The 27,455-nt window shown below is 41.3% G+C and overlaps 1 protein-coding gene across 2 annotated transcripts; it reads left to right on the top strand.

Moving 5' to 3' along the window:
- Nucleotides 1-873: 873 nt before the first annotated feature.
- gatad1 (GATA zinc finger domain containing 1) lies at nt 874-14,256 on the top strand. 2 transcript variants are annotated; one of them, XM_080210071.1, is made up of 5 exons: nt 876-1,181; nt 7,170-7,295; nt 9,045-9,104; nt 10,794-10,977; nt 13,607-14,256. In XM_080210071.1, the coding sequence occupies exons 1-5, from the start codon at nt 984-986 to the stop codon at nt 13,795-13,797; spliced, it is 759 nt and encodes a 252-aa protein (XP_080066197.1). In that variant the 5' UTR covers nt 876-983; the 3' UTR covers nt 13,798-14,256. The 2 variants fall into 2 exon arrangements, with proteins under 2 accessions (XP_080066189.1, XP_080066197.1); XM_080210063.1 differs by lacking the exon at nt 9,045-9,104 and having other exon boundaries at nt 874-1,181.
- The last annotated feature ends 13,199 nt before the right edge of the window (nt 14,257-27,455 follow it).

Genomic DNA, 27,455 nt, shown 5'->3' with positions numbered 1-27,455 from the left:
GGTACAATGCTCTGCAGGGAGTTGGTGCAGACTCTGGGCTAAATGGCTTCTGTTTGCACTGTAGGAATTCTATGATAAGTTGCCTCATTTGCATTTTTCCAGGAATAATATCTTCCATGCATCAGTGCAATCAGGCAGTTTTCTAAAATAAACTTAAGTTTATTCCCCTTTACATCTAAAAGATAGTATTCATTATATCATAACATTTATGGTAACTATAGCAAAGAACAATCCAGAGTAAAAATAATTAACTGGGGAAAGCTAACATCAATAGGGTAAAAATAGACGTGGACCAAATAAAGGTTTCCAGGAAAAGTGCTAGCTGGAGAATGCGTCAAAGAGGAGATGGTTTGGGCTATGTTAAGGTATATTCCTCAAAAGAGAATGATAGGACAAAAAATCCAAGCCTCACTAATTGACAAAGGAGACATAAATTAAGATAAAGAAGAAAAAGTGTGTGTATAACATACAAGTGCGAATCAGACTAAATACAGAAGGTTCAGAAGGGAAATAGAACAAAACAAACAGAGGCCTCCATCAGGCTGTTGTTACCAACAAGGACAGAATGGGATGTGAACAAGATACAGGATGTCCAAAACATCTCAAAAATCAGAACTTCCAGGAGAGAAAATTGAAATGAACTTGATGAGAACCGTTAACTTCACGGTCCGAGGATGGCAATTATCGGTCCTCCCCGTATCAGGAAACACAGCGACCTCTCCTGGTCCTCCCACCGTTAGAGGGCGTGGCGGTTCCTGCCGTCAGGGGCGGAGCTGTGTCTCGGACCTCCCGCCGTCAGAGAGCGCAGCAGCCTCTCCGGTTTCCCCCGCCCGTTAGGGGGCGGAGCGGCCTCTTGGTCCTCCAGCCGTTAGGGGGCGGAGCGGCCTCGTGGTCCTCCGCCGCTTTATCTGGGCCGCAGTCGAGGGTTTTGGGGCGTTGGAAATCTGTGGTCGGGCTGGTGGGCGTTCGCTGAAGACGTGGAGATGCCGCTGGGTTTGAAGCCGTCATGCAGCGTGTGCAAGGCCAACTCCTCGGCCATGTGGAGGAAGAGCAATCAGGGTGAGATCGTCTGCAACAACTGCGCCGGGAAGAGCCCCGGACCTGGCTCGGTGTCGGGCTCAAGCTCGGGGCCCGGAGCAGCCCCGGCCGCTCAGCAGAGCAACGGCGGTGGCGGCAAACAGGTGAGGCGGCGGCGGCTGGCAGTGACTCTGGGGAAAAGCAGGCTGTGATCCCCCGAGCCGGTCAGGCCCTGTGACCCTCTGCAGAAACTTCCCGGCCTGTACTGGGACTCCGCTGGGAAACGGTACCGGGAGGAGATCCTGGGATGGTTTGTGCTGTAGTGCAGAGACCAGGAAAATACAAACAAATCAAACATTAGGAACAGGGGAAAATCAGAGAATGAAAGAATTCCAACAATGCAAAAGGAGACCCATCGGCCCATGGAGAGCGCACCAATCACAATCCCACTCAGGCCCTATCCCCATAACCCCCGCATATTTACCCTAGCTAGTCCCCCTGACACTAAGGGGCAGTAAGGCATGGCCAATCCACCTAACCTCGCACATCTTTGGACTCTGGGAGGAAAGCAGAGCACCTGGAGGAAACCCATGCAGACACAGGGAGAATGTGCAAACTCCACAGAGTCACCTGAGACTGGGAATCGAACCCGGGTCCCTGGCGCTCTGAGGTAGCAGTACTAACCATTGTGCAACCGTACTGCCTTAAAGTCATTCAGTCTTTTGGATCTGCTTCACTATTGAATTAAATCATGGCTGATCTGATTGTGGCCTCACCTACCTTCACATTCCCTTGTTAATGAAGAATCTATTTCTGCTCTGTAAGCAAGAGAGTTTAAAAGACTAATGATCCACTTCATCTCATTTACATCTTAAATGGGAAATCCCAGGGAGGGAATCCTGTCCCGCCCACCACAGAAATCATAGCGGGTTGGGAGTGGGCCATGCAAAGGTCTGTTGACCTCGGGTAGGATTTTCCGGTTTTGGGGTGAACACAGCTGTGTAATCCTGCCCCCTATGTTTAAAACTGTGTTTCCCTAATTCTAGTCTCTCTCACGGGTGGATTTTTTTCTTCAGTATCTCCTGATTAAGACTCCTAAGGATCTTTGTTTCACTAACGTGATTCCGATTCTACTAAACTTCAACACGTATACATCTAACTTCTTCAACTTGTCTTCATAAATAACAGCTTCATTCCAGGAATCAGTTGAGTGATTCTGAGTGTTAATGAAATTGTCTCTTTTTAAAGTAAGGAAATCAAAACTGTACACCATTCTCTAGATGTGGTCTCACCAATGCCATTTACAACTGTAGCAAAACTTCTCTACTTTTATGTTCCATTCTCCTTGTAATAAACAACATTACATTCGCTATCCACAAATCCACCAATCTTTGTGTTGTCTGCAAACTTACAAATGAAACCAGTTATATTTTCCTCAAATCATTTATATATATTACAAACAGCAAAGGTCCCAGCACTATCCCTAAGGAACGCCACTTGTCACATTTCTCCATTCAGAAACACACCCACTGCTAACCTCTGTTTTCTATGATCGAGCCAGTTTTGTATCCACCTTGCCAGCTTACCTCTGATCCTTTGCGACTTCACCTTCTGCACCATGTCTGCCATGAGGGACCTTGTCAAAGGCCTTACTGAAGTTCACGTAGACAATATCCACTGCCCTACTCTCATCAATCATCTTCATCGCTTCCTCGAAAAACTCGACCAAGTTAGCGAGACACAACCTCTCCTTCACAAAACCATGTTGCCTCTCGCTAATACATCCACTTATTTCCAAGTGGGAGTAAATCCTGCCTCAAAAGAATCCTCTCCAATAATTTCCATACCACTGATGTAAAGATCACTGACCTGTAATTACCTGGATTATTCTTGTTATCCTTCATAAACAAAGGAACAGCATTGTCTATTCAAACTAACAAATACATGAATAGGATGGGAATGGAGGGATTTGGTGCCCAGAGCGGTAGAGGGTTTTAGTCCTGTTGGGCAGCTTGGTCGGTGCAGGCTTGGAGGGCCGAAGGGCCTGTTCCAGTGCTGTAATTTTTTTTTTGTTCTTTTAGTTGTTGTACTTGCACACTAACCTTTTGTTACTTGTATACCAGGTCACCCAAATGCCTCTGTACCTCAAGAGTTCTGCAACCTCTCTCCAGTTAAATAACATACTGCTTTTCTGTCCTTCCTGCCAAAGTGGACAAATTCACAATGTACCACATTATGCACCATCTGGCAATTTTTTCCCCACTCACTGGACCTGTCTATATCCCTTTGCAGACTTCTTGTGTCCCCTCCACAATTTACTTTCCTATCTATTGTTGTGTCATTAGTAAATTTATCAATGATCCATGTGAGACTCCACTTGTTACACCTTGTTAACTCAAAAAAGACCCAATGCTATCTACTCTCTGACTTGATGTGATTTATTATTGTCACGTGTATTAGTATACAGTGAAAAGTATTGTTTCTTGTGTGCTGTACAGACAAAGCATACATATGTAGAGAATGAAATGAGAGAGTGCAGAATGCAGTATTACAGCCACAGCTAGGGTGTAGAGAAAGATCAACTTAATACGAAACAGATCCATTCAAAGGCTGATGGCAGCAAGGAAGAAGTTGTTTTTGAGTCAGTTGGTATGTGTCCTCAGACTTTTATATCTTTTCCCCAGCAGAAGAAGGTGGAAGAGAGAATGTCGGGGGTGTGTGGGGTCTGTAATTATGTTGGCTGCTTTTCCAAGGCAGTGGTAAGTGTAGACAGTGTCAGTGGGTGGGAGGCTAGTTTGAGTGATGGATTGGCCTTTGTAGTTTCTTGCAGTCTTGGACGGAGTAAGAGCCATACCAACCTATGATACAACCAGAAAGAATGCTTTCTATAGTGCATCTGTAAAAATTGGTGAGAAATGCCAAATTTCCTTAATCTTCTGAGAAAGTAGAGGCTTTCTTAAATATAGCGTCCGCATGGAGGGACTAGGACAGGTTATTGGTGATCTGAACACCTAAAAACTTGAAGATCTCAACCATTTCTACTTCATCCCCATTGATATAGATGTAGGTGGGGCATGTTCTCCATTGCAGTTGGGGCGGCACAGTGGTTAGCACTGCTGCTCACAGCGCCAGGTACCCAGGTTCAATTCTGGCCTCAGGTTACTGTCTGTGTGGAGTTTGCACAATCTCCCCATGCCTGCATGAGTTTCCTTCGGGTGCTCCGGTATCTTCCCACAAGATATGCGGTTAGATGGATTGGCGGTGCTAAATTGATCCTTAGTATCAGGGGACTAGCTGGGTAAATGTATGCGGTTATGGGGATAAAACCTGGGTGAGACAGTTGGTGCAGACTCGATGGGCTGAATGGCCTCCTTCTGCACTGTATGATTCTATGATTCCTGAAGGCATTGACTGACTCCTTCATTTTGTTGATGTTGAGGGGGAGATTATTGACATTGTATCAGTTTACCAGATCCTCCCCATCTCTTTCCTGTGCTTTGTCTTGTCATTGTGATCAGCAAACTTGAAAATCATGTTGGAGGGGAATTTGGCGCCACAGTCGTAGATGCATAAGAAGTATAGTAAGGGGCTACGGACATGGCCTTGTGGGGTACCGGTGTTGAGGATGATCATGGAGGAGGTGTTGTTGCCTATCCTTCCTGTTAGCTAAGCAATTCCAATCCATACTAACGTGTTACCCCCATACCATGAGCTCTTACTTGATTTGATTTTATTTGATTTATTATTGTCTCATGTATACAGTGAAAAGTATTGTTTCTTGCGCTATACAGACAAAGCATATCATACACAGAAAAGGAAAGGAGAGAGTACAGAATGTAGTGTTACAGTCCTAGCTTGCGTTTAGTAACCTTTGGTGTGACAGCTTGTCAAATGTGTTTTGGAAATTCAAGTACACACATCTACAGGATCCCCTTTACCACATGATGCACGTTATTTCCTCAAAGAAATCCAACAAATTAAGCAAGCATGATTTCCCTTTCACAAAACCATGTCAACTTTGCCTGATTGCATTGAGATTTTCTAAGTGTCCTACTATAACTTCCCTAATAACATATTCCAATATTTTCCCTATGACAGATGTTTAACTAACTGGCTTAGAGTTTCCTGCTTTTTGTCTCCCTTCTTTCTTAAATAGAGGAGTTACATTCACTGTTTTCCAATCTGATTGGACCTTTCCAGAATCTAGGGAATTTTAGAAAATTAAAACTGATGCATCTATTATCTCAGCAGCCACTTTTAAGACCCTGGGATGAAGTCCAGTCAGATCCTGGGAACTTGTCAGCCTTTAGTTCTAAATTTTTTCAGTTTCCTTTCCCTGGTTATTGTAATTGTTTTAAATTCCTTCCTTCATTTTATCTCCTTTACACTTATCTTTGGGATATTACTTGTTTCCTATACAGCAAAGACAGATGCAAACTATCTATTCAAATCATCCACCATTTCCTTATTTTCCATTATTGATTTCATAGATATTCTCTGGCAAACCAACCTTCACTTTACTCATTTCCTTTTTAAATACCTGTAGAAATGTTTATACCTTTTTTTTATATTTGCAGAAAGCTTTCTATCATACCCTTAAATGTCTCGCTCCTTATTTTGTTTAATCGATCCTTGCTGTTTTTTCTATTCTGCCCAATCTCCTGGCCTACCACTAATTTCCATTTTATATGCTTTCTCATTCAATTTGATACGATCTTTAACTTCCTTAGTTAGCCGCAGATGGTACGCCCTTCCCCTAGACACTCACTCACTGGGATGTAGCTTTATGTAAATATATCTGAATTAGATTTAATAGCACGTTTAATGAAGTGAATAAAAGGGAGAATATTTCCTCTGGTTAAGCTTCAGGTTGAGCAGTTGGATCAGGAGCAATCTGTACTTTGAGGGTGGTTGGAGCCAGAAATTGTTGTAGGTTTTATGGGAAATTGAATTTTTTTAAAAAATATGAAGCAGAGGAAGGTATGCAGTGTAACATGGTAACATAGAACCAAACACAAACCTGATGGGCTCATTCTGTACTGTAGTTTAATTCAAACTTTGTTTTCATAAAAGATGGGACAGGAATGAACAATATGGTGTAGAAATTATGTTAAAATTCTAAGTGGTAAGTGTTAACTGGCTATTTGGTCGTTTAGGATACTATAGTTGATATGAAAGTAGAAAATACTGGAAGCATTCAGTAGCTCTGGTAGCAACTGTGGAGAAAGAAATAAAGTTAACATTTCATATCAATGCTGTTTCATCGGAGTTGTTTAGATTTAACCTGCTCTTACCAAACATCCATACACACACTTTCCAGCAAAATTGCTCAATAACAACTGCACACATTCTCATTCCCATCCTTCAGGCCATGGCAAGTTCTGGTATTCCACTTCCTGTTCCAGTTAACACAATATGGACTAGAAATGAAATTTGGGAACTTCTGAGAGTTTAGCCCATTGAGGGATCTCTCCTGCACCAATAATATTGTCTTGCCCCCTATTTAGTTCTTTTGGGAGTTACCTTTTTAGTGTATCCATGTAATTATTATTGTTGTTGAGGTCACTCTCAAAATACTTCCAACAAAATACTTGATCTAAATTGGTGTTTCTTGAGCTAAGCATTAATTGCACAGGTGACACTAATGACATACTCCCTCCCTCCAACAGCAAGTGGACTCAAGCTTGGAAATGCACTTTTACTAAATTAACCCAGATATAATTTTTAATTGAGTTATCAACATGGTAACACAGTGGTTAGCATTGCTGCCTCACAGCGCCAGGGACCCAGGTTTGATTTCTGGCTTGGGTCACTGACTGTGTGGAGTCTGCATGTTTTCCCTGTATCTGCGTTGGTTTCCTCTGGGTGCCCTGGTTTCCTCCCACAGTCCAAAAGATGTGCTTATTAGGTGATTAGGCCATGTTAAGTGTGATACCCAAACAGTGTGGCGACTAGGGGATTTTCAGAGTAACTTCATTGCCATGTTAATGTAAGCCTACATGTGACTAATAAATAAACTTTAAAATTTAACTGCGTTGGGCTGACTTCAATATTCTGTTGAAATATATGCTATTTAGTAATACATGCCCAAAATATAATATTGAAGTAACTCTGAGATTGCTTGTTTATTTTCTTTTTCTGTGTTTTGGCAGGCAAAGCAAGAAATCCACAGGCGTTCTGCAAGGTTACGGAACACAAAATACAGGTCTATGCCTCCTGCTGAAAAGAAAGTTTCTACTAAAGGAAAAGGACGTAGGCATATATTCAAATTAAAAAATGTAAGAGAGCTCAAAGATGCACTTTTTGAATATTTAAAATTATGGTGGAAGGGGGAAAAAAACTTCTTGAACCAGTAGAATGGTTATCCTTGGTCTGTGTCACACCATTTGATTACAAATTGGAAAATTATTTAATTGTGTGCAGTACTTTCTGATGACCTTTCTCTGTTTAGCAGTCTCATTAATCTTTGATGCCTTATTTTTGTTCTTTGAAGTAAATCTCCACCCTGAATTGCTGATTGGATTCTTTTTTTGCATGCTGGTAAGTAATGGATCCCTTATTAAAATTAGAACTTAAAAGAATCAGGATGTGTATGAAGGACTATCTTGTCCCTGTCTGTTCCTGTGATTTATTAAAATCTTTTTTTAAAAGGAAAATTTTCAGGAAAAAATTGCATTGCAGTGAGAATCTACTATGATGGCCTTTGTACTGTGACAACAGCTTTTTGACTAGCTGTTCCAGAATCTGAACTTGCCAGTAAACGCTCTTTATATATTTTGGCATTGTGTTACTGGTGGAGTATATTTCACCCTCCGTTTTTTATGGATTGTTTGACAGGATGCTGTGGGTTAAACCATGCTCTTCTGTTATATCCATATCCCCATCTAATGGGGCAGTTCCTATAAAAAGCCCATGATGATAACATTTCAGCTTTATGGAATCTTAAATGATTTGGCTTTGAATTGGAGTACTTTTACACTGGCATTTAATAAGGGACCTATTGGCTTTCAGAACTGTAAAAGAAGAATGTTAGATATTGAATATAGCACTAATGTACCTGAATGATGGATGGTCCTGTGGTGCACAATCATTTGCTCATGGAATAACTTCTCTCTCCTGTTTTGATGACATTTCCCAAACTTCAGTTGCCAGGCTTTTAATAACCCATCTCCATTTCCCAGTTTCATATTTCTCAATGATAGGTTGGATAATACACAATGTGAATTCAAACCAAATTTGGTCAATGTGAATTCAAACCAAATTTCTTGCACTCTTGAGAGGGAATCGCAATGATTGGTCGAGTCTTTCATACACATGCACAGACTTGTTTCTTTTTGTTCATAATCTTATGTGTACATGAATGTAGAATCCAAAGTGAATTGACCCTTCAGCCCTTGCAAGCTATCACTCCATCTCCAACGTTCCTTTCCTCACATATTCTGGAATGTCACTTCCCAAATCCAGATCCGTTAATCCTGGAACTCCATGGTTAAATACCTCCAATCGGGTTCCCACCCCACCACAATATTGAAACAGCTGTCATCAAAGTCACAAATAATACCCTAATTGACCATGAGAAAGGTTCTAAAATTTGATTCTTTATTTTTAAATCCTCCATAGCCTCACACCTCCTAGTCTCTCTAATCTCTTCCAGCCTCTCAATCTTCTGAGATATTTGTGCTCTGCTGATTCTGTACCCTTGAGATCCCTGATTTTAATTCATCCTCTATTGGTGGCTGTACTACCTGGCCCAAGCTAAGCTTTCGAATTCCGTCTAACCTGGGCTACCTCTCTCTCTCTCCATCCCCCTTAAACCTTACCTCTCTGACTAATTTAAGGGCATCTGCTCGAACATCCCTATGTTTGGTGTCACTTTTTGTTTAGCACTCCTGTGAAGCATCTTGGGACATTTCATTACATTAAAGGGGTCATATGCATGAAAGCTGTTGAATTTAGAGTAGTATTTTGAATGGTTTTTTGGAGTAGTCTGAATTTTCATTTACAGAAACTGCTGTGGTATTTTGCAGCCAATTAAAGCTCCGAAATCTGTGTCTACAATAATCACATCTGAATCCATTTTCTATGGGGTAAGAATGTTTTAGCAGTATGTAATTTTGTTTTATATCTCTGTGGAAAATGCTACTGGAGAAAATGCTTTAAGACAGTTTTGATTTGTATGAATGGGCTAGCACAAGACTTTAACATGAAAAGTTACACTGTTACCGTCCCGAGATCAAATCAGATTTCAGGTTTTAAGACTTTTACTGCAATAAACAATGCCAATGCTACATATGTATTGTATAGCACACTTGCTACCGAATTGCAGTCTTCAGGAAACAAGCTAAAGTCATTCTCAACTTCCAACATATCTTCCTTTTTTGTCGAATCACCATATCCAGTAACTGTTAAAAGTCCCTTTGCTGTCTTTTTGAGTATTCCCAAAACAATCTGCAGTAAGGCCCACTCTGGAATTTCTTACCCTGGCCTATTGAGGCAAATCTTTCAGTATCAAGATTGTTGCGGGCTCCTTTTCAACCAGTAAACAAGCTCTCACTAACATTCAGTTTTGTAGCCAACACAGAAGACAGCCCTTCCACTCTGCAGACCACAACAACTTTAATTCTGTGTCTCTGTTCAAAGTTTGAGACAGAAAGTCTACACTAATAAACTCATCAGCTTCTGCCTTTGTTTTGAGATGTTAAACTTAACACATGCATTTAAGGTGAGAGGGGAGAGATGCAAAAGGTCCAGAGGGGCAATATTTTCACACACACAGTGGTGAGAGTCTGGAACAAGCTGCCAGACTTCGTAATAGTAGAGATGGGTCCAATTTTGTCTTGCATGGGTAAGATGGGTATAGAGAGATATGGACCAAATGTGGACAATTGGACGAGCTTAGGGTTTAAAAAAGGGGGCAGTATGGACAAGTTAGGCTGAAGGGCCTGTTTCCATGCTGTAAACCTCTATGACTCTTTCAGTAACATCCAACCTACCCCCACCCCGTCCTGTCCTGTCCCCATGTTATCCAAGCCACACAAACTTGTCAAGCAAGAACTCATAGCAGATCATATGACTCTTCACCATTTACCTTTGAGACATCTAAAGCATAATCATCATATTAAACCTCACATTTGTAACAGTGTTATGTAATTGCTGGAGTATAATCTCAAAAGTTTATTATGTAGTCTTTAAACAATTATTGTTTCTTGTCTAGTTTGAAACATAACTGAAATTGTATACTTCCTCAATGTCGTGAGCATTAATTTCTCTGTTTATCTTATACCCACCCTACAGGAACCAACCCTTCTAACGGTTTTAGGGTAGTATTCTTAACACGCGTGCACACACACACACACCACCCCCGGCAACAAAAAAAAGTTGATGTGATTCCACAGATACTAGCCATCCAGTTCTCTCGTAGTACAGTGTGATCGATGAAATGGCATAACTACCAAACTGCATCTTGTCCTGATATTATTTGCATGAGTGCATTTTCGAGCATAACAATAATTGAATAGTGCTCAAGAAGAGGAGTCTAAACTATTTTCCCCTCCACCACCCCAACCCCTCTAAAGGGCGCAAAGCCCAATTCTAGTGTTATCACTGCAGCCAAGATCAGATTATACAGCACAAACCAGTGATTACACCCAGGACCTACTCAAAATCTGAGACTCCCCAATATATTTATTCACTATCGTTACTGACTGACTTTTGGATTTTCAGAAGCACAACAATTTATTTTGCTTAAGGGTGTATGTTCTTTCAATGTGTTTTAGGGTATATATTACCAAGTTGGAGATATAGTCTCTGTTGTGGATGAAGATGATGAAAAGATTTACTATGCTCAGATCCGAGGATTTGTGCAGGATCAATACTGCGAGAAGAGCGCAGTGATTACATGGCTTATCCCAACTCAGGCAAGCTCCAAAGACCAGTTTGATGCAGCAACCTATATACTTGGTATGTATTAAGTTGTTTATGTCTCCAGTGCAAAGCTGATGAGACAAAGATAGATAAGAAAATAAGTTGTGAAAAGGACATAAGGAGCCTCCTAAGGAACATAGGTTAAGTGAGTGGGCAAAAATTTGGCAAATGGAGTATTTTGTGGGAAAATGTGAATTTGTCAGCAAGAAAAACAGAGAGACATTGCAGAACTCTGTGGTACAGAGGGATCTGCGTGTCCTGTTTCATGACATGGTACCAAATAAGTTGGTATGCAGGTACAGCAAATGAGTAGGAAGGCAAATGAAACATTGTCCTTTATTGGAAGGAGCATTGAATATGAAAGTAAGGATGTTTTGCTATAGTTGTATAGGGCATTGGTGAGACCGTTTCTGAGATACAGTTTTGCTCTCCTTATTTTGGGAAGATTTAAAAGCATTCAAAGCAGTTTAGGGAACATTTACTCAACTTGATTCCTGAGATGGGCAGGGGATCTTTTGAGGAAAGGTTCAACAGACTAGGCTGTATCCTTGGGGTTTAGAAGAATGGCCAAAGTGAAATGTACAAGGTCCCGAGGGGATTGGACAAATTATAACCTGGCACCAAAATGCCTTTCTGGGACTTTGAGATTCATGAGTCTACTCACTGTAAACTCAAAAGCCGCTGTTTTTGTTTCCAGGTGTAAATACCATGGCATAGTGGTATTATCACTGGATTTTTAATCCAGAAACTCAGCTAATGTTCTAGTGACCTGGGTTCCAATCCCACCACTGCAGATAGTCAGATTTAAATTTAATAAAAATAAAACTGGAATTAAGAATCTACTGATGACTTTGAAACCATTGTTGATTGTCAGAAAAATCCATCTGGTTCACTAATATCCTTTTGGGGAAGAAAATCTGCCATCTATACCTGATCTGAACTACATCTGACTCCAGAGCCACAGCAATGAGGCTTACTGTCAAATGTCCTTGCGCAAATAGCAATGGGCAATAAATGCTAGCCAGCCAGCAGCATCCATGTCCCACAAATGAATAAAAAAAATCTAAACCATCCTTTGACATAATCAAGCCACCCAAACTTACTGTCAGTCAGACTTCAGAACAGGACATATGCGCCCCACCCTCCCTAATTTACCATACATTTAAAACTACATTTCCAAAATATAATCTTAAACCTCATAGTTGTACCATATATAATTTGAAATGCCATGCGTGCTGCTGAATTTCAATCAGCAAGATGAAAACATCACGGTAATTCAGTGTCATGTTTATGGAAATTATTTAAATTTGCTTAATCAAACAGCATGAGTACACTTCTTTAATAAGATGTTTCAGACTTGCTCATTTGATTTGATTCATAATTTTGTTTTTAAGTAGCATACTATGATTTCAGGAACATCAGATGAATATAGTTGAAATGTGAATTTTTTCCAAAAATATACTTCATAAATTTGCGAGAACATTACAAACGTTCCAAAATGACCATGCACAAAAAGTAAGACTGTTCAGGCTTTTTACATACATCAAGTAACATTGAGGTGCTTCAAGCAGTAAAGGAAATGTTTCAGGCATTTTACAATGGTCTCACTAATGTTACAAAATTATTTTTAAGGTTGTCTACATTAGGACAAATTGCACTCCTAAGTGTTTCAGTATAACTGAGATATGTGTAATATTTACTCCGTGCATTCAGTGGATCATTCAATCCAAGGAAGTTCTGCAAATCTTGATTCACTATAGTTGAAAGAGAAATGTGGATTTTTTTTCCCCTAAATTCTATTAACAAAATAGAATAACTGGGGGAAGGTACTGTGGAATCGAGCAGTTAATCCAGATTAGCCTGGGAAAGCAGCATTCACAAAGGTCTAGAAATAAATTATTCACTTGGCCCTTCATCCCAGAAAATAACTTTAGTAGTTTTTTCCATGTAAAAGGAAACTTAATATAGAATTCAGCATCAGATAATGGGTTATTGAATACATTAGCTATGACGATGATCAAATGGATGTAGGCGCTACATGCTGTAGATTAAATCACTCAACCCAACAGACCCCAAACTTAATTATTGATCTATGCCGGATGTCGTTGCTTGGCTAACATGGGAAAAGTTTCTTGCACCTGATTACTGCCCAGTGACTTGGCTGAAAACTGGTTATTACATAAACACAGCAGTCTGGAATGGAGTTCTTCTGCAGTGAAATAGCTCATCAACAGTGCAGGGCTTAGCATCTCTAGAACCATATTCCAGCAGGATATAGTAGCTATAAGGGACAGATTCAAAACTGATGTAACGCCAGATGTTAAATTCAACACTGACCTGATCCCAAATGAAAGTTTTTCCATCTCTCTGTTAATTTTGAAGTAAGCACACGCAGGACGAAAAACGTAACAGAACAGTTTACTGCCATGGAAATTGTTTTATATCAACAATTAATTTGTTACCTGTATTTATGTAAACTGATCTACAGTACACTGTAATGGCTGTAGTGACCTTAACGTGTGAGACAACAATTTGAGGATTAAGCTGGTTGACCCCAGGATAGGGCTCACAAATGAAGTATTTGAACTTTCCTTTGAGTGTTCATTACTAGTTGGGAAATATGCTTTAAGCTTTAAATTAAAAAATGATTCTGCTTTCACTTCAGGGCCAGAAGAAGACCTACCAAGAAAAATGGAGCATTTTGAATTTATCTGTCATGCACCTTCTGAATACTTCAAATCACGATCTACTCCATTTCCAGTTATTCCAACCAGACCTGAGAAAGGGTATATCTGGACCCGTGTTGGACCAACCCCTGCAATAACAGTGAAAGAATCAATTGGAAACAGTTTATAGCCAAGGCATCAAGTCTTACTTAAAATGAGATTGAATTTAGCAATATAACTGAATCATAACCTGATTAAAAGGTGAACCATTGTAAACTAACATGTTTTAAGTGTTCACATTTTTAACAACATAGGTTTCAAAATTATGTTGGCCTGAGACTTACAACTTCCAAAAACTCAGTTTATAGGCTGACACATCTGTGATAATTCGTATGGCAAAATTTGTTATTGACATGATGCTTCTGGAAATTCTGCAGAATATTCTTGTTCCTTTTAAATATAAATGAAGTACTGTATCTGTAAATTAGTAAGCATATTCTGTGGACTCCTATGTTATGCCACCTTTAGGTGCAAGTTGGTGAGTGGACCAAATACATGTCTCAGACCTGCAGTAAACAAATTTGCAGATGGTGGTATTACGAATCTAATTTTATACACCAAATAAATAAAAGGAGTATTGCAAATTAAACATTTGTACTTTTGTTTTAATTATTTAGAAATTGCTATAAATTAGGGGAACTTTGAGAAAATCCATATTTGCCATTTTATTGATCAGATTTTACATGTTGAGCTCAAATAGGAAATTATAACTTTACTTAAGATGTCACAATTAAACAATGTTGTCCCTTTTTAGTAAAACAATATTATGTAATTTTTTTTATTGTCGATGCTGTATTGGGACAAGGGAGTTATAGGTTTATAGAATAGTAGAATCTCTACAGTACAGAACGAGTAATTTGGCCCATCAAGTCTGCACTGACAACAATCCCACCTAGACCCTATCCCCGTAACCCCACATATTTTTCCTGCTAATCCTGCTAACCTACGCATCCTAGGACACTAAGAGGCAATTTAGCATGACCAATGCCTTTAACCCTCACAGCTTTGGACTGTTAGATGAAACCCATGCAGACACAGAGAGAATGTTCAGACTCCACACACAGTGACCCAAGCCAAGAATTAAACACAGGCCTTTGGAGCTGTGAGGCAGCAGTGCTAACCACCGTGCTGCCCCTTTTTTTCAGGTATTTCTAACGTGTCGGTGCAGACTCAAAGGGCTCTTCTGTGCTGTATGATTCTATGAAAATAACACTGTTTGGCTCAACATTGAACTTGTTTATTTAAAAAACTCCTAATACTTTCTAACTTAATGCAAATGATACTATGTAACACTTAATGATTTAACCTCATCCCAATTAAACACACAAAATCATCATGATTTATTAAAAAGCCTCTTTAATGGGAGGATGAGGGTCAAATGACCCATCTCCATTCAACTGTGAGCATTTAATTGTATACAACCTATATTTAATTGCTATACTGACAGCAACAATTGTGAATGTAATCAAGTGGAAGTGGTGATTAGCTATTGTAGAAACTGAAGGTGGTGCTTAATTCCAAAAGTCTTTGAACCTTGGTAACATTGAATGTGGCTGTAACTTTTTATGCACGGTGGAAAATGTTGGAGGAAGTGTGTATTGTGCTTAGTACAGGGAATGATATAAAAATTCAAAATCAAAACATATTACTGATTTGATCACTTCCACTTAACTGTTTTCTCTCTCGATCCCCGAGTTTCCATGGCTTCTTTAAAGTGTTTAGGGGAGAAGGAAAAGAGCGAGTGCGGAGTATAATGTTATAGCTAGGGTCTAGAGAAAGATCAACTTAATGTAAGATGGGTCCATTCAAAACTTTGATGGTAGCAGGGAAGAAGCTGTTCTTGAATCAGTTGGTACGTGATCTCAGACTTTTGTATTTTATTCTCAATAGAAGAAGATGGAAGAGAGTATGCCTGGGGGTGTGGGGTCCTTGGTTATGCTGGTTTCTTTTCCAAAAGATAGAGTCAATGGACAGGAAGTTGATTTGTGTGGTGGGCTGAGCTATATTCATAACCCTTGATGGTTTCTTGCAGCCTTGGTCATAGCGGAAGCCATACCAAGTTGAAATACATCCAGAAAGGATGCTTTCTATGTGCACTTGTAAGAGTTGGTGAGAGTCGTAGTGAACATGCCAAATTTCCTAAGCCTCCTGAGAAAATAGAGGCATTGGTGGGCTTTCTCAACTATAGTGTCGGCATGAGGGACTAGGACAGGTTGTTGGTGATCTGAACACCATGTGGCCCAACAGTAAATAATATACAAAGTCCTCATTCATTGCAATTTTAACCCAGGATTCAAAATTCGACAGGATTCCTGGAACACACCTGAGAAAACAAGGTGAGAGGGCAGTGGAATTTGTTGGGGGTGAACAGTTGATGAGGAAGAATAACTTTAAATTATTAGAACTGCTTGTATGCTTAACTGAAAGACTTTTGCTTGTTCTGATGCTGTACTTTCACTGCATTGGTGGTGTTTTTCGATACATCTTTTCTACTACCTTGCAGTTGATGGCTGTTGATCTGCACTTATCAGCTGACAACCTTCAGATCAATATGAGGGCTCCTTGGATCTCTAACACAGGCCTCAGACAAGGAACAAGATGATTAACAACAGTAGTAGTAATGCCTTCTTCTCAACATCTGCCACTCCACAGATCAGGGCTGTAGTTCAGAGGCAGGTGATAAGAACAGAGTACCAGTACCTGAGGTTGGTTCAAACTTTCTCATCAAGTCGTGGCTGATATTTGAGCCATAGATTGCAATGATGTGACAATCAGCTGTCCTTTGGATCACCTGGTCTCCAATCAATGAAGGATTATCATACATACCTAGCAATGGTTCGCAGTGAGCTGCTGTGATATTTTTGTCCTGCATCAGTCATGTCTTTAATGAGTATTCACACCTTGAAGCAGAGTCAGCGAGCAGATAGTTCATTGAAGACCTTGGCTACCTTCTGAAGATGTGGATGATGGACTTTAAAAAGAACTGAAACGCTGGTACTCAGGAAATGTACAAGAAAAACCACAAGAGCACCAAATTTGCAACTGAGCAAAGCAATTGGCATACTGAAGATGCGATTTGGGTTCCTATACAGATCTGGAGAGTCTTATGATAGCACCAGCCGGGGTTTCCAGAATGATGGTGCTGTGTGTGTTGGTTCTTTCTCAGCAATGAGGATGAGCTACAGGAGGAGAATGCGTGCTCCACATCTCTGGAGGGAAAAACTTGTGCCAAGGGCACCTTTGCACAAATAGATGCAAAATGTCTGGAATAGTTTGATTCAGGCACATTTCAGTTAAACTGAGGAAGTGGTCACTAAGTCTAAACTTACTGTTTTGTCTCCATCCCCTGGTAGAAGGCAGTCCCACAATCAGCAATTACCCCTGTCGAAGCTACTCCTTGCTCATGTTTTATTCAGGTCATGCTATTGTACAGAAAGCCACTTAGCAGGCGGCAGGCAATACTGAGTAAACTGGGACAACTGGAGTAGTAAAATAAATTTCCCTAACTCACTCTCTTTTATTTTAGCAAAGCCCACATCCCTTTAACGAATAAAAAAAATCAGATGCAGTTTTAAGATTCTTCATTACCAGTATAGTCTGGAGGAAGTTACACTCAGAGGAGACATGATTGATGGTTTAAAATGATGAAAGGATATGGGCCAAATGCAGGCAAATGCGGTTTGCTTAGATAGGCATTTTGGTTGGCATGGAGCAGTTTGGGCCAAAGGGCTTGTTTCGATGCCGTTGATTCTATGAATAGATTTTATTAAGTTTCTTATATATGACAAAGAACTAGATTAGGCTTTAGTAACTATTTCTTAAAGAGAACGTCTACAGGAATAGATTATCAATGCATATGGTGACTATTGATTCATTGCAGCCTTTTGAAAGAGTTGGACAAGTTCCTGAGAGGGAGCTAATTTAAGTTATAAAAACTAGATTCCCGGATAACTAGAAATGGGAGGACTCGTAAGCTTTTCCTAAATTAGCAACAACTTTTTTTCTCTTTATTACCTCTCCCAGGAAGTTATGTGACTATGAATAGTACCAAGTGGCAGTCCATAAAGACATGGGATCAAGGACACAGATCATTAAAATGTCATGAACAGATAGGACATAATCAGAAAGGCTAGTGGAATGCAGGCCTTTATAGCTAAAAAAAAGAACACAAGTGGTTGAAATCATGCTTGAGTTTTACAAAGCCCTAGTTAGACTCCACCAGGAAAACTATGAGCAATTCTGAGCACCATACATTAGGAAGGGTTGGCCTTGTAGGACGTCATGCTTAGATTTACTAAAGTGATATCTAAGTTAAGCTTTGAGGCGAGATGAAACAAACTAGGGTTGGACGGTAGAAGGTAGGGGTGATTTGATCAAAGTTTTCAAAATATTAACAGGAACAGATAGGATAGATTGAGAGAAATTATTTCATCTGGCTGAGGCATCTAGGCCCAGGTGGCATGGTCTAAAAATTAGAGTCAGATCTTTCAGGAGTGAAATTAGGGAACACTTCTTCACAAAAAGGCTGGTAGAAACACAGAACTCTCCCACAAATGGCAACTGATTTTAAATCAATTGGTCATTTTATAACTGAGATTGATAAACTTTTGTCAACCAAAAATATAAAAGAATATGAACCAAAAGCAGGTATATGGATTTAGGTTGCAGAGAATCCATTATAAGAACATAAGAGCATAAAAACATAAGAAATAGGAGCAGGAGTAGGCCATCCAGCCCTTCGAGCCTGCCCCGCCATTCAATAAGATCATGGCTGATCTGTCGTGGCTCCGTTCCACATTCCCGCCCTCTCCCCATAACCCTTAATCCCCTCACTTATCAAAAACCCATCAACCCGCGTCTTAAAAATATTTAGCAAGGCAGCCTCCACCACCTCAACGGGCAGAGAATTCCAGAGATTCACCACCCTTTGAGTGAAGAAGTTCCTCCTCAACTCCATTCTAAACCGCCCCCCCTTTATCTTGAGGCTGTGCCCTCTAGCCCTACTGTCCTTTCTGAGCGGGAAGAGCCTCTCCACCTCTATCCTATCCATCCCATTCATCATCTTATACGTCTCAATGAGATCTCCCCTCATTCTTCTAAACTCTAACGAGTACAAGCCTAATTTATTCAGCCTCTCCTCATAGCTCAATCCCCTCAACTCCGGTATCAGCCTAGTAAACCTCCTTTGCACTCCCTCCAAGGCCAAAATATGCTTGCGTAAGTACGTTGACCAAAACTGCACACGGTACTCCAGCTGCGGCCTCACCAATGCCCTATACAGCTGCAGCAAGACCTCCCTACTTTTATATTCAATCCCCCTCGCTATGAAGGCCAGCATCCCATTAGCCTTCCTGACCACCTGCTGCACCTGCAGGCTGGGTTTTTGCGACTCATGCACAAGGACCCCGAGGTCTCTCTGCACCGTCGCCTGCTGCAGTTTTTCGCCCCGTAAATAATAGTCCTTCCTACCATTATTCCTGCCAAAGTGGACCACCTCGCACTTGCCAATATTAAATTCCATTTGCCATTTCCTGGCCCATTCGCCCAGCCTATCTAGATCCTTCTGCAGACTCTCCACACCCTCCGCGCAATTTGCCGTTCCACCAATCTTGGTGTCATCAGCAAATTTCGACGCCATACACTCGGTTCCCTCCTCCAGATCATCTATATAAATGGTAAATAGCTGAGGCCCCAGCACCGACCCCTGGGGCACTCCACTAGTCACCAACCGCCAATCCGAATAGCACCCATTAACTCCCAATCTCTGCCTCCTATTTGACAACCAATCCTCTATCCACGCTAACATCCTACCCCCAACTCCATGCCCCCTTACCTTCTGCAATAACCTCTTGTGAGGTACCTTGTCAAACGCCTTCTGAAAATCAAGAAAGATTATCTCATTGAATGACAGAACAATTTTGAGGGGTTAAGTGATCTATAGCCCTATTGCTATATCCCTCTGGTTGGTGGGTGGTATGTATTTTATTTGACCATAAAACCTAAAATATAGCAGCAGAATTAGGCCATTCAGCTCATCAAGTCTGCTCTGCCATTCAATCATGGCTGATAAGTTTCTCAACCCCATTTCCCCACCTTTTCCCCGTAACCTTTGATCTTTTTGTTAATCAAGAACTTATCTATCTCTGTCTTAAATATATTCAATGACCTGGCCTCCACAGCCTTCTGTGGCAATCAATTCCATAGATTCACCACCCTCTGGCTGAACAAATCCTTCCTCGTCTCAGTTCTAAAGGGTTCTCCCTTTATTCTGAGGCTGTGCCCTCGGATCCTAATCTGTCCTACAGATGAAAACATCTTCCTCATGTCCACTCTGTCCAGGCCCTTCAGTGTTCTGTAAGTTTCAATGAGATTACAATATGGCTGCTTGGGCCAAGTTTGAGAAGTGATTTTTTTGTAGTCCTCTTTTAGTGCAACAAAATAATGTAATTTTTGTTAGGTCGCCATCTAACCAGGTTAGACTGACCTGGTAAAATGCAACAGCTGATACAGTGGTGATACTTGTCAGTAAAACTAAAATAAATTGGTAAAAAAATCACAACTACAAAGTATAATGTTCTAACTACGTTAGAGGTTGTGGGTTTTAAACAAAAAAGAAAAATATGCAGTTTGTACACATAAATTCAAAGTGACACACAATAGGTTTATTGAAAGAGATGTTTCCTGCACATAACAGAAAATGAAACTAAGCATTAGTTGTGAAATACCCCAATATCAGCACCATCAAATCATGTGACCAGCTCTTAATGCAATCATACAGCCACTTAAATATGTAACACAAAGGCAAAACTAGAATACCATTCCAGTCATCATTACTGGAAAACCTTAATGATGAACACTTTTTAATCAGTGACTTTCGCTGAATTTGTTGTGCTTCCTAGCAATATTATTTTCAGAATTTACTGACTCCCATTGTTTGTGTAATATGTACATATGCACATTTCATGCAGATACCCACGTACTATTGCAGGAGAAATTACCACTTATTTAGTTAGCATGCACTGAGGATGGGTGTGTTAACCTTTCCCATTAAAGATTCCTCATCAGAGAATCTTGTTCCACCATAACTAAAGAATTGCAAGGGCTTTATTTAGATTTGTTCTTATCGATTGTGATTTTACCATGCAAAGTTTATTTCACAAACTACACTTATTGCCTTGCTGGAATGTGCAATGTAATATAAAATCCTCAACTAGATTGCACCACCAGAAATACAAATTAATGTAGTTTCCTATCCATTTACTCAATTAAATCATCGTGATGTTACAGTAATAATCTCATCACAGATGAACTAGAAGAAACATTGTTTCGGTTACCATGAGAACCACCCTGAGCAAAATGCCTTCCACACAACATCAGTAAGGCAGACCTACTTTGAGGTTTAAAAATAGCATCATTTCAATTGAGTGGGTGTAATTATGAAGAAAATGGTCTCACAATCTCAGTCCTACTGATTCATTTTTCTCAATGGACCATCATTTGCTATGGCAGGGCATCAAAAGCAGTCAACTGCTGATTAGGCCTACCCTTTTCATTTAGATTTTTAAACATATTTGTTTGACAAGTCACTGAAAGTGCAAGCTGATAACAACATAATCATCTTAGACCTGAGTGTATGGCGCAAGATCAACATGTCTATTTAGTCAATCAAACTGAAGGATTGTAAAAATAGCAGTACAAGTACAAGATAGAATGGGGAAATTCAAAGTTAAATGAGGTGCAGGGAAAAATAAAGAAAGGAAAAGAAAAATTGGATTGCTAAGTTAAAGTTTATTTATTATTTATTAGTCACAAGTAACAAAAGGGATATTGAAAGGAAAATTAAGTGAAAAAGATTTCACATTTTTAAAATCTCCAATAAAGTGGGCTGCACAGTGGTATAATGGCTAGCACTGTTGCCTCAGAGCACCAGGGACAGGTTTGATTCTCAGCTTGGTGATTGCTTGTGCTGAGTCTGCATATTCTCCCCATGTCTGCGTGGGTTTCCTCAGGGTGCTCTAATTTCCACCCACAAATCTGAAAGATGTGCTGGTTAGGTGCATTAGCCTTGCTAAATTCTCCCAAACAGACGCCAGAGTGTGGCGACTAGGGGATTTTCATAGTAACTTCATTGCAGTGTCAATGTAAGCCTGCTTGCGACACTAATAAATAAACATTAAACTTTAAAAGTGAAACTTGAATGAATTACATTTCACGGTTGCGATTGTTAATTTTTAGGGTTGGAGAAGTTAACTGAAAGTAAATAATGGTCACAATGCTAGTGAAAGAGCACGTAAACTGGAATGGACATGGTTTAGTGTGATGAATTTAGTTTGGATTTACTGTGCCAGAACAGCAATGTATTTCAATGGTGAGCCAGGATGTGTGATGCCATTTTGGCAAAGTTCACAGTGGAAAGACACAACTCAAACAGGAACATTTGGATATGCAGCTTTAACCCTGCAACTGCCCCCGCCTGAAGTTGCTGCAGCATTTGTGCATAAATAATGTTGGTGCAACGTTCACCTCATCAGTATTCACATCAACTTCAAATTATGAATCATTCTGTTCATGGATCCATTATATAATGGGAAGTCTAAAAGGATTCCTTACATTTTAATTTGTGATCAATATATAGTGGTGACTTGTTAGCTAATAATCACTAGCAACTGAAGATGGCAACACAACCAACAGAAACTGATAAAATTGTTGACAATTGTTTGGCAGATCAAATTTGAATTGCCAATTAAGGGCAAAACAATAATGCACAGAATACAAATTAGCAACAGCCTGATCTATCACTAAAAGAAGTAGTTGCATATTTTAATTCTACACTTGTACTCTTGCATGAAATGACTGGCAGCAGTGACATTCCTTCTGTCTGCAAGTAAAATCATTTTTTTAAAAAATGAAAACATTCACTGAGTTAAGATCAGTAATGAAGGCACAATGGAGTAAACATTCCACTCATGTACTGAGAGGACATATGACATTACACAAACTCTACCTATTAGTTATAATGAACTGGAAATTTATGGGATCAGTGCAGTGATGAGCAACCTAAGTTATTGACTGGGCTGCATGAGTGGCCCTCTTTCACCTCAGTGGGCTGCAAGTTGGAAAACGGATATGTTCACTAACCATCACCCCATGAATGAGATTGAATACATTTAATATTCGCCAAATATTTCATAACGAGGCGTAGAAAATGCTTAATCGTTCACATCAACTTCAAATGATTTTTATCAATTTTTGCTGAAAATCTAACAGCAGTCATAATGATTGTATTGTTGTCTTCATTTGCTATTTCATTACGAGTTAACAAAGTCACAACTACATATTGACCACAAATTAAAACTAGATAAGTATTTATGCTTTGAGTGTACAAAGAGGGAGTGCATGGCTCTCACAGTCAATGTTGTGTGTTAGCAGCATGGCACCTCACTTCCTGTGTCCTTTCTTTACATGTGTAATCACTTTAGCCATATCGGTAGAGAAAGCAACTATATGGATGGAAACCAGAGGAATCTGGCAACTCTGCACATGGGCAGCAGTCAGTTAGACATCTCGTGGGCTAAACTCAGAACACTGAAGGGCTGATCTATAAAATCCCGCCGCCAGCGAGTGATGCACCATCTCCCGCCATCGCCAAACGTTCATCGGCAGTAAGAATCTTCAGTTGCAAGCAATAAAAGAACTAACTTCAGAAAGTAAATCAAAGAGAATGGTTTAATAAAGAAACTTCATTACACCAGCACTCAGGCCATGCCCTGGGCCACACAAGCTCCCCACAATTTCCATCTGCTTTCTACTTATACTGGGTCAGCTGACCAACATGTTACCATTGGTTATGTTATAACAGATTCCAATGTTATCATTGGTTACATTAAACACCAAACACTCTGCAGAGAGATAGAAAACTCCTGCTCACAGTTTCTGTTCTTCCAGATTGCTTTCATTTACCTTTTTAATTTAAACTTAGCCCAAGCAGAGTTTTGAGGATCAGAATATTATTGGTTGTTTTTTAGATGACAAAAAATTGGAACAAACTTTTGAAAATAAAATAGTGCTTTTAATCAACATTTAAAAATTTATCTTAACACCTGATTACATTTTTAAAAACATTTACTGGAAGCCCTAAAATCAAATGTTTTATTTATGCTACTTTAAAAATATCGGGGGCGATTCGCCCCAAAAAATTCTAAGTATCAAATTTGCTTAAAATTGGAATAAATCTCGCCGCTTTTACCAGTGGGATTTTCAAAATGAATCTCCTACACTCTGTGCTGCAGAGTGTACTCGTGTAAATTCCATTGAAATTCAGAGTGCGGAGCCCACTCCCACTGGACAGACCAGCAGCTTAGCGCTGAGCGGGTCATTGCACATGCCCCGATCTATCAGTGCCAAGATCAGAGCATGTGCAGTGGGCCCTGGCCTTCTAATCACTGGCCAACTCAATTGCTGGCCAGTCCCATGACCTCATCTCCAGGGCTTGATTACTGCCACTGTCCCTCCTGGGACGTATCCAGGCCCAGCTCCCAATCCTCCCTCCCAGCCCGCCTCAATCTCCCACCCCTTCCCTCCAACCCTCTGGCAGCTCTGATCTCCTGATCCCTTCCCCCATCCCACCGGCAATGCTGTCCCCCCCACCCAAAAACACCACCACCACCAACACCCCCCCCCACCCCCCGCAGCCCTGGCACTCCCAGAGTGATGGCCTGACCCAATCACTGGCCCCCTCTATGTCTGTTACTCAGCCCAGTTGCAGAGTGGGATCATTCACCCCCACAGATTGCCACCCAGAAGCCCTGACCCCATCAGGCCCCATGCCCCCTGGCATTGGTACCTTTCCCCTTGGGCAATGTTAGGGGCCCATGCTGGCACTACCAAGGTTGCAATGAGAGAGATCTGGATAGGATGAGTGAGTGGGCGAGGACCTGGCAGTTGGAGTATAACGTTAGCAAATGTGAGGTTATCCACTTTGGTAGAAATAATAGTAGGAGGGATTATTATTTAAAAGGCGAAAAGCTGCAGCATGCTACGGTGGAGAGGGACCTGGGGGTCCTTGTGCACGAATTGCAAAATCTCAGTCTGCAGGTGCAGCAGGTGATCAAGAAGGCGAATGGAATGTTGGCCTTCATAGCGAGGGGGATAGAATATAAAAGCAGGGAGGTCTTGCTGCAACTGTACAGGGTACTGGTGAGGCCGCAGCTGGAGTACTGTGTGCAGTTTTGGTAGCTGCACGTGCGGAAGGATATATTGGCCTTGGAGGGAGTACAGAGAAGGTTCAGCAGGCTGATACAGGAGATGAGGAGGTTTGCCAATGAGGAGAGATTGAATAGAGTGGGTCTGTACTCATTGGAGTTTAGAAGGCTGAGGGGGGATCTTATAGAGGCTTACAAGCTAATGAAGGGGCTAGATAGGATAGAAGTAGAGAGATTCTTCCCGCTTAGAAAGGAAAGCAGAACTAAAATAAAGGTGGGGGGGTGCAGTTAAGAACGGAGTTGAGGTGGAACTTCTTCATGCAAAGGGTGGTGAATTTCTGGAATTCTCTGCCCATTGAAGTGGTGGAGGCTACCTCGCTAAATATATTTAAGTCACAGGTGTATAGGTTTTTGATAGACAGGGGAATTACGGGTTATGGGGAGAAAGCGGGAAAGTGGAACTGATCCACTTCAGATCAGCCATGATCTTATTGAATGGCGGGGCAGGCTCGAAGGGCTAGATGGCCTACTCCTGCTCCAATTTCTTATGTTCTTATGTTCTTATGCATTGTCCAGGGGCCACCCCCAGCGCCCAACCCTTTGAAGGGCCTTGATTGCCCCTCCTCCACTCAAGCAGGGTCAGACCACCAGCTCCCCATAAGGGTGGGCTGCTTATACTAAACCCTACTGGAATGAAATGTTTTTCGCCCATCGTCATCAATGAGGACCTCGACACCACTAGTCATTTTGACGCTGGGTGCGATGTGTCCGAAGATGACTGATCAGGCCAATTCGGGCACGGAATGTCCTGGCACATATTGGGCAGACTTGTGTGGACACTGTAGTTGTTGCGCTGGTGCCTCTGGAGTTGCACAGCTCGCGCTTAGGTTGTGCTTCAGCAATACACCTTGCTTTGTAAGCTTGACAGCCTTTGTGGATGAGGCAGCGCCAGGTAGGGAGGTTTTGTGCCAGCGTTTCCCAGGTGGCCGTGTCTATGTCAAGCGACTTCAGGGAGGCCTTGAGTTGTCTTTGAAAAGTTTTTACTGCCCTCCATGCGAGCATTTTCCAGCAGAGTTCCCCAAAAAGGAAGTCCTTGGATATGCATTCGTCTGACATACGGGTGACATGACCTGCCCACTGGGTGTGCGCTCTCATCAGCAGTGTGGACTGATGGTAGACTTATTCTAACAACATAAGAACATAAGAAATAGGAGCAGGAGTAGGCCATCTGGCCCTTCGAGCCTGCCCCGCCATTCAATAAGATCATGGCTGATCTGTCGTGGCTCAGTTCCACATTCCTGCCCTCTCCCCATAACCCTTAATCCCCTCTCTTATCAAAAACCCATCAACCCGCGTCTTAAAAATATTTAGCGAGGCAGCCTCCACCACTTCAACGGGCAGAGAATTCCAGAGATTCACCACCCTTTGAGTGAAGAAGTTCCTCCTCAACTCCGATCTAAACTGCACCCTCCTTATTTTGAGGCTGTGCCCTCTAGTCCTGCTATCCTTTCTAATCCTCTCTAGAGAGAACTTCAGTGACTGGTACTTTGTCTCGCCATCTGCTGCGTAATATTCTGCGAAGACAAGTCATGTAGAAATGATTGATCTGTGTTGCATGCCTTCGATACACCGTCCACATTACACAAGCATTCAGGAGGATAGTGAGTACCGCGGCGCTGTAGACCTTCAGTTTTGTTGCTGGGCTGATTCCTCGACGTTCCCATACAGTGGAGCGCAGTCTACCGAAAGCAGAACTCACCTTTGCTATTCTGAGTTAACTTCTGTGTCAATAATCACTGCTTGGGAGAGGGTGCTGCCAAGATAAGTGAACAGGTCCACTGCCTATAGTTTCTGCCCTTTGATTGTGATTATGGGTTCTGTGTACGGTGCATGAGGAGTAGGCTGGTGCATGACTTCTGTCTTTTTAATGTTGATGGTGAGTCCAAAATTGTCACAAGCCGTGGAAAATTTGCCCATACTGACTTGCAGCTCTGGCTCTGAGCCAGTAAAAAGTCTGACAACACCAGGTTTTAGTCCAACCGATTTATTTGATAGTAAACTCACAAACTTAGTTTACTATCAAATAAACCAGTTGGACTAAAACCTGGTGTTGTCAGACTTTTTACTGTGTTTACCCCAGTCCAACGCTGACACATCCACATCTGAGCCAGTATACAGGGCGCAGTCATCAGCAAAGAGGAAGTCTCTCAGAACAGTCTGCTTCACTTTGGTAATAGCTTGAAGTCTCCTCAGGTTGAAGAGCTGCCCATCCGCTCTGTATTTGAGGTTGATTCCAGCAACACTGTCCTGGAAGGCATCATTCAGCATGGCAGTAAACATCATGCTGAACAGCATGGGTGCGAGCACACAGCCCTGTTTGATGCCATTGGTGACTGGGAATGCCTCAGAAGATTCTCCAACATCCAGCACTCTGGCCATCATGGAACTGATGTACCATCTGAATGAATTTGGGGGGGCAGCTGAACTTTGACATGATCCTCCACAGGCCTTGTCGGCTTACGGTGTCGAAGGCTTTCGCGAGGTCAACAAAGGTTGTGTAGAGCTCGCGATTCTGTTCCTGACACTT

The sequence above is a fragment of the Carcharhinus amblyrhynchos genome, chromosome 2, assembly GCF_965287045.1.
Source record: "Carcharhinus amblyrhynchos chromosome 2, sCarAmb.v2.hapA, whole genome shotgun sequence".
NCBI classification, from domain to species: Eukaryota; Metazoa; Chordata; class Chondrichthyes; order Carcharhiniformes; family Carcharhinidae; genus Carcharhinus; species Carcharhinus amblyrhynchos.
This window is presented reverse-complemented; position numbering and strand designations above follow the sequence as displayed.

Excerpts from the sequence above, each read along its gene's own strand:
- gatad1 (XM_080210071.1), top strand. The coding sequence starts at position 984 with ATGCCGCTGGGTTTGAAGCCGTCATGCAGCGTGTGCAAGGCCAACTCC. Across the intron at positions 1,182-7,169 it reads ACGGCGGTGGCGGCAAACAG|GCAAAGCAAGAAATCCACAG; the intron begins GTGAGGCGGCGG and ends GTGTTTTGGCAG. Across the intron at positions 9,105-10,793 it reads CTGAATCCATTTTCTATGGG|GGTATATATTACCAAGTTGG; the intron begins GTAAGAATGTTT and ends AATGTGTTTTAG.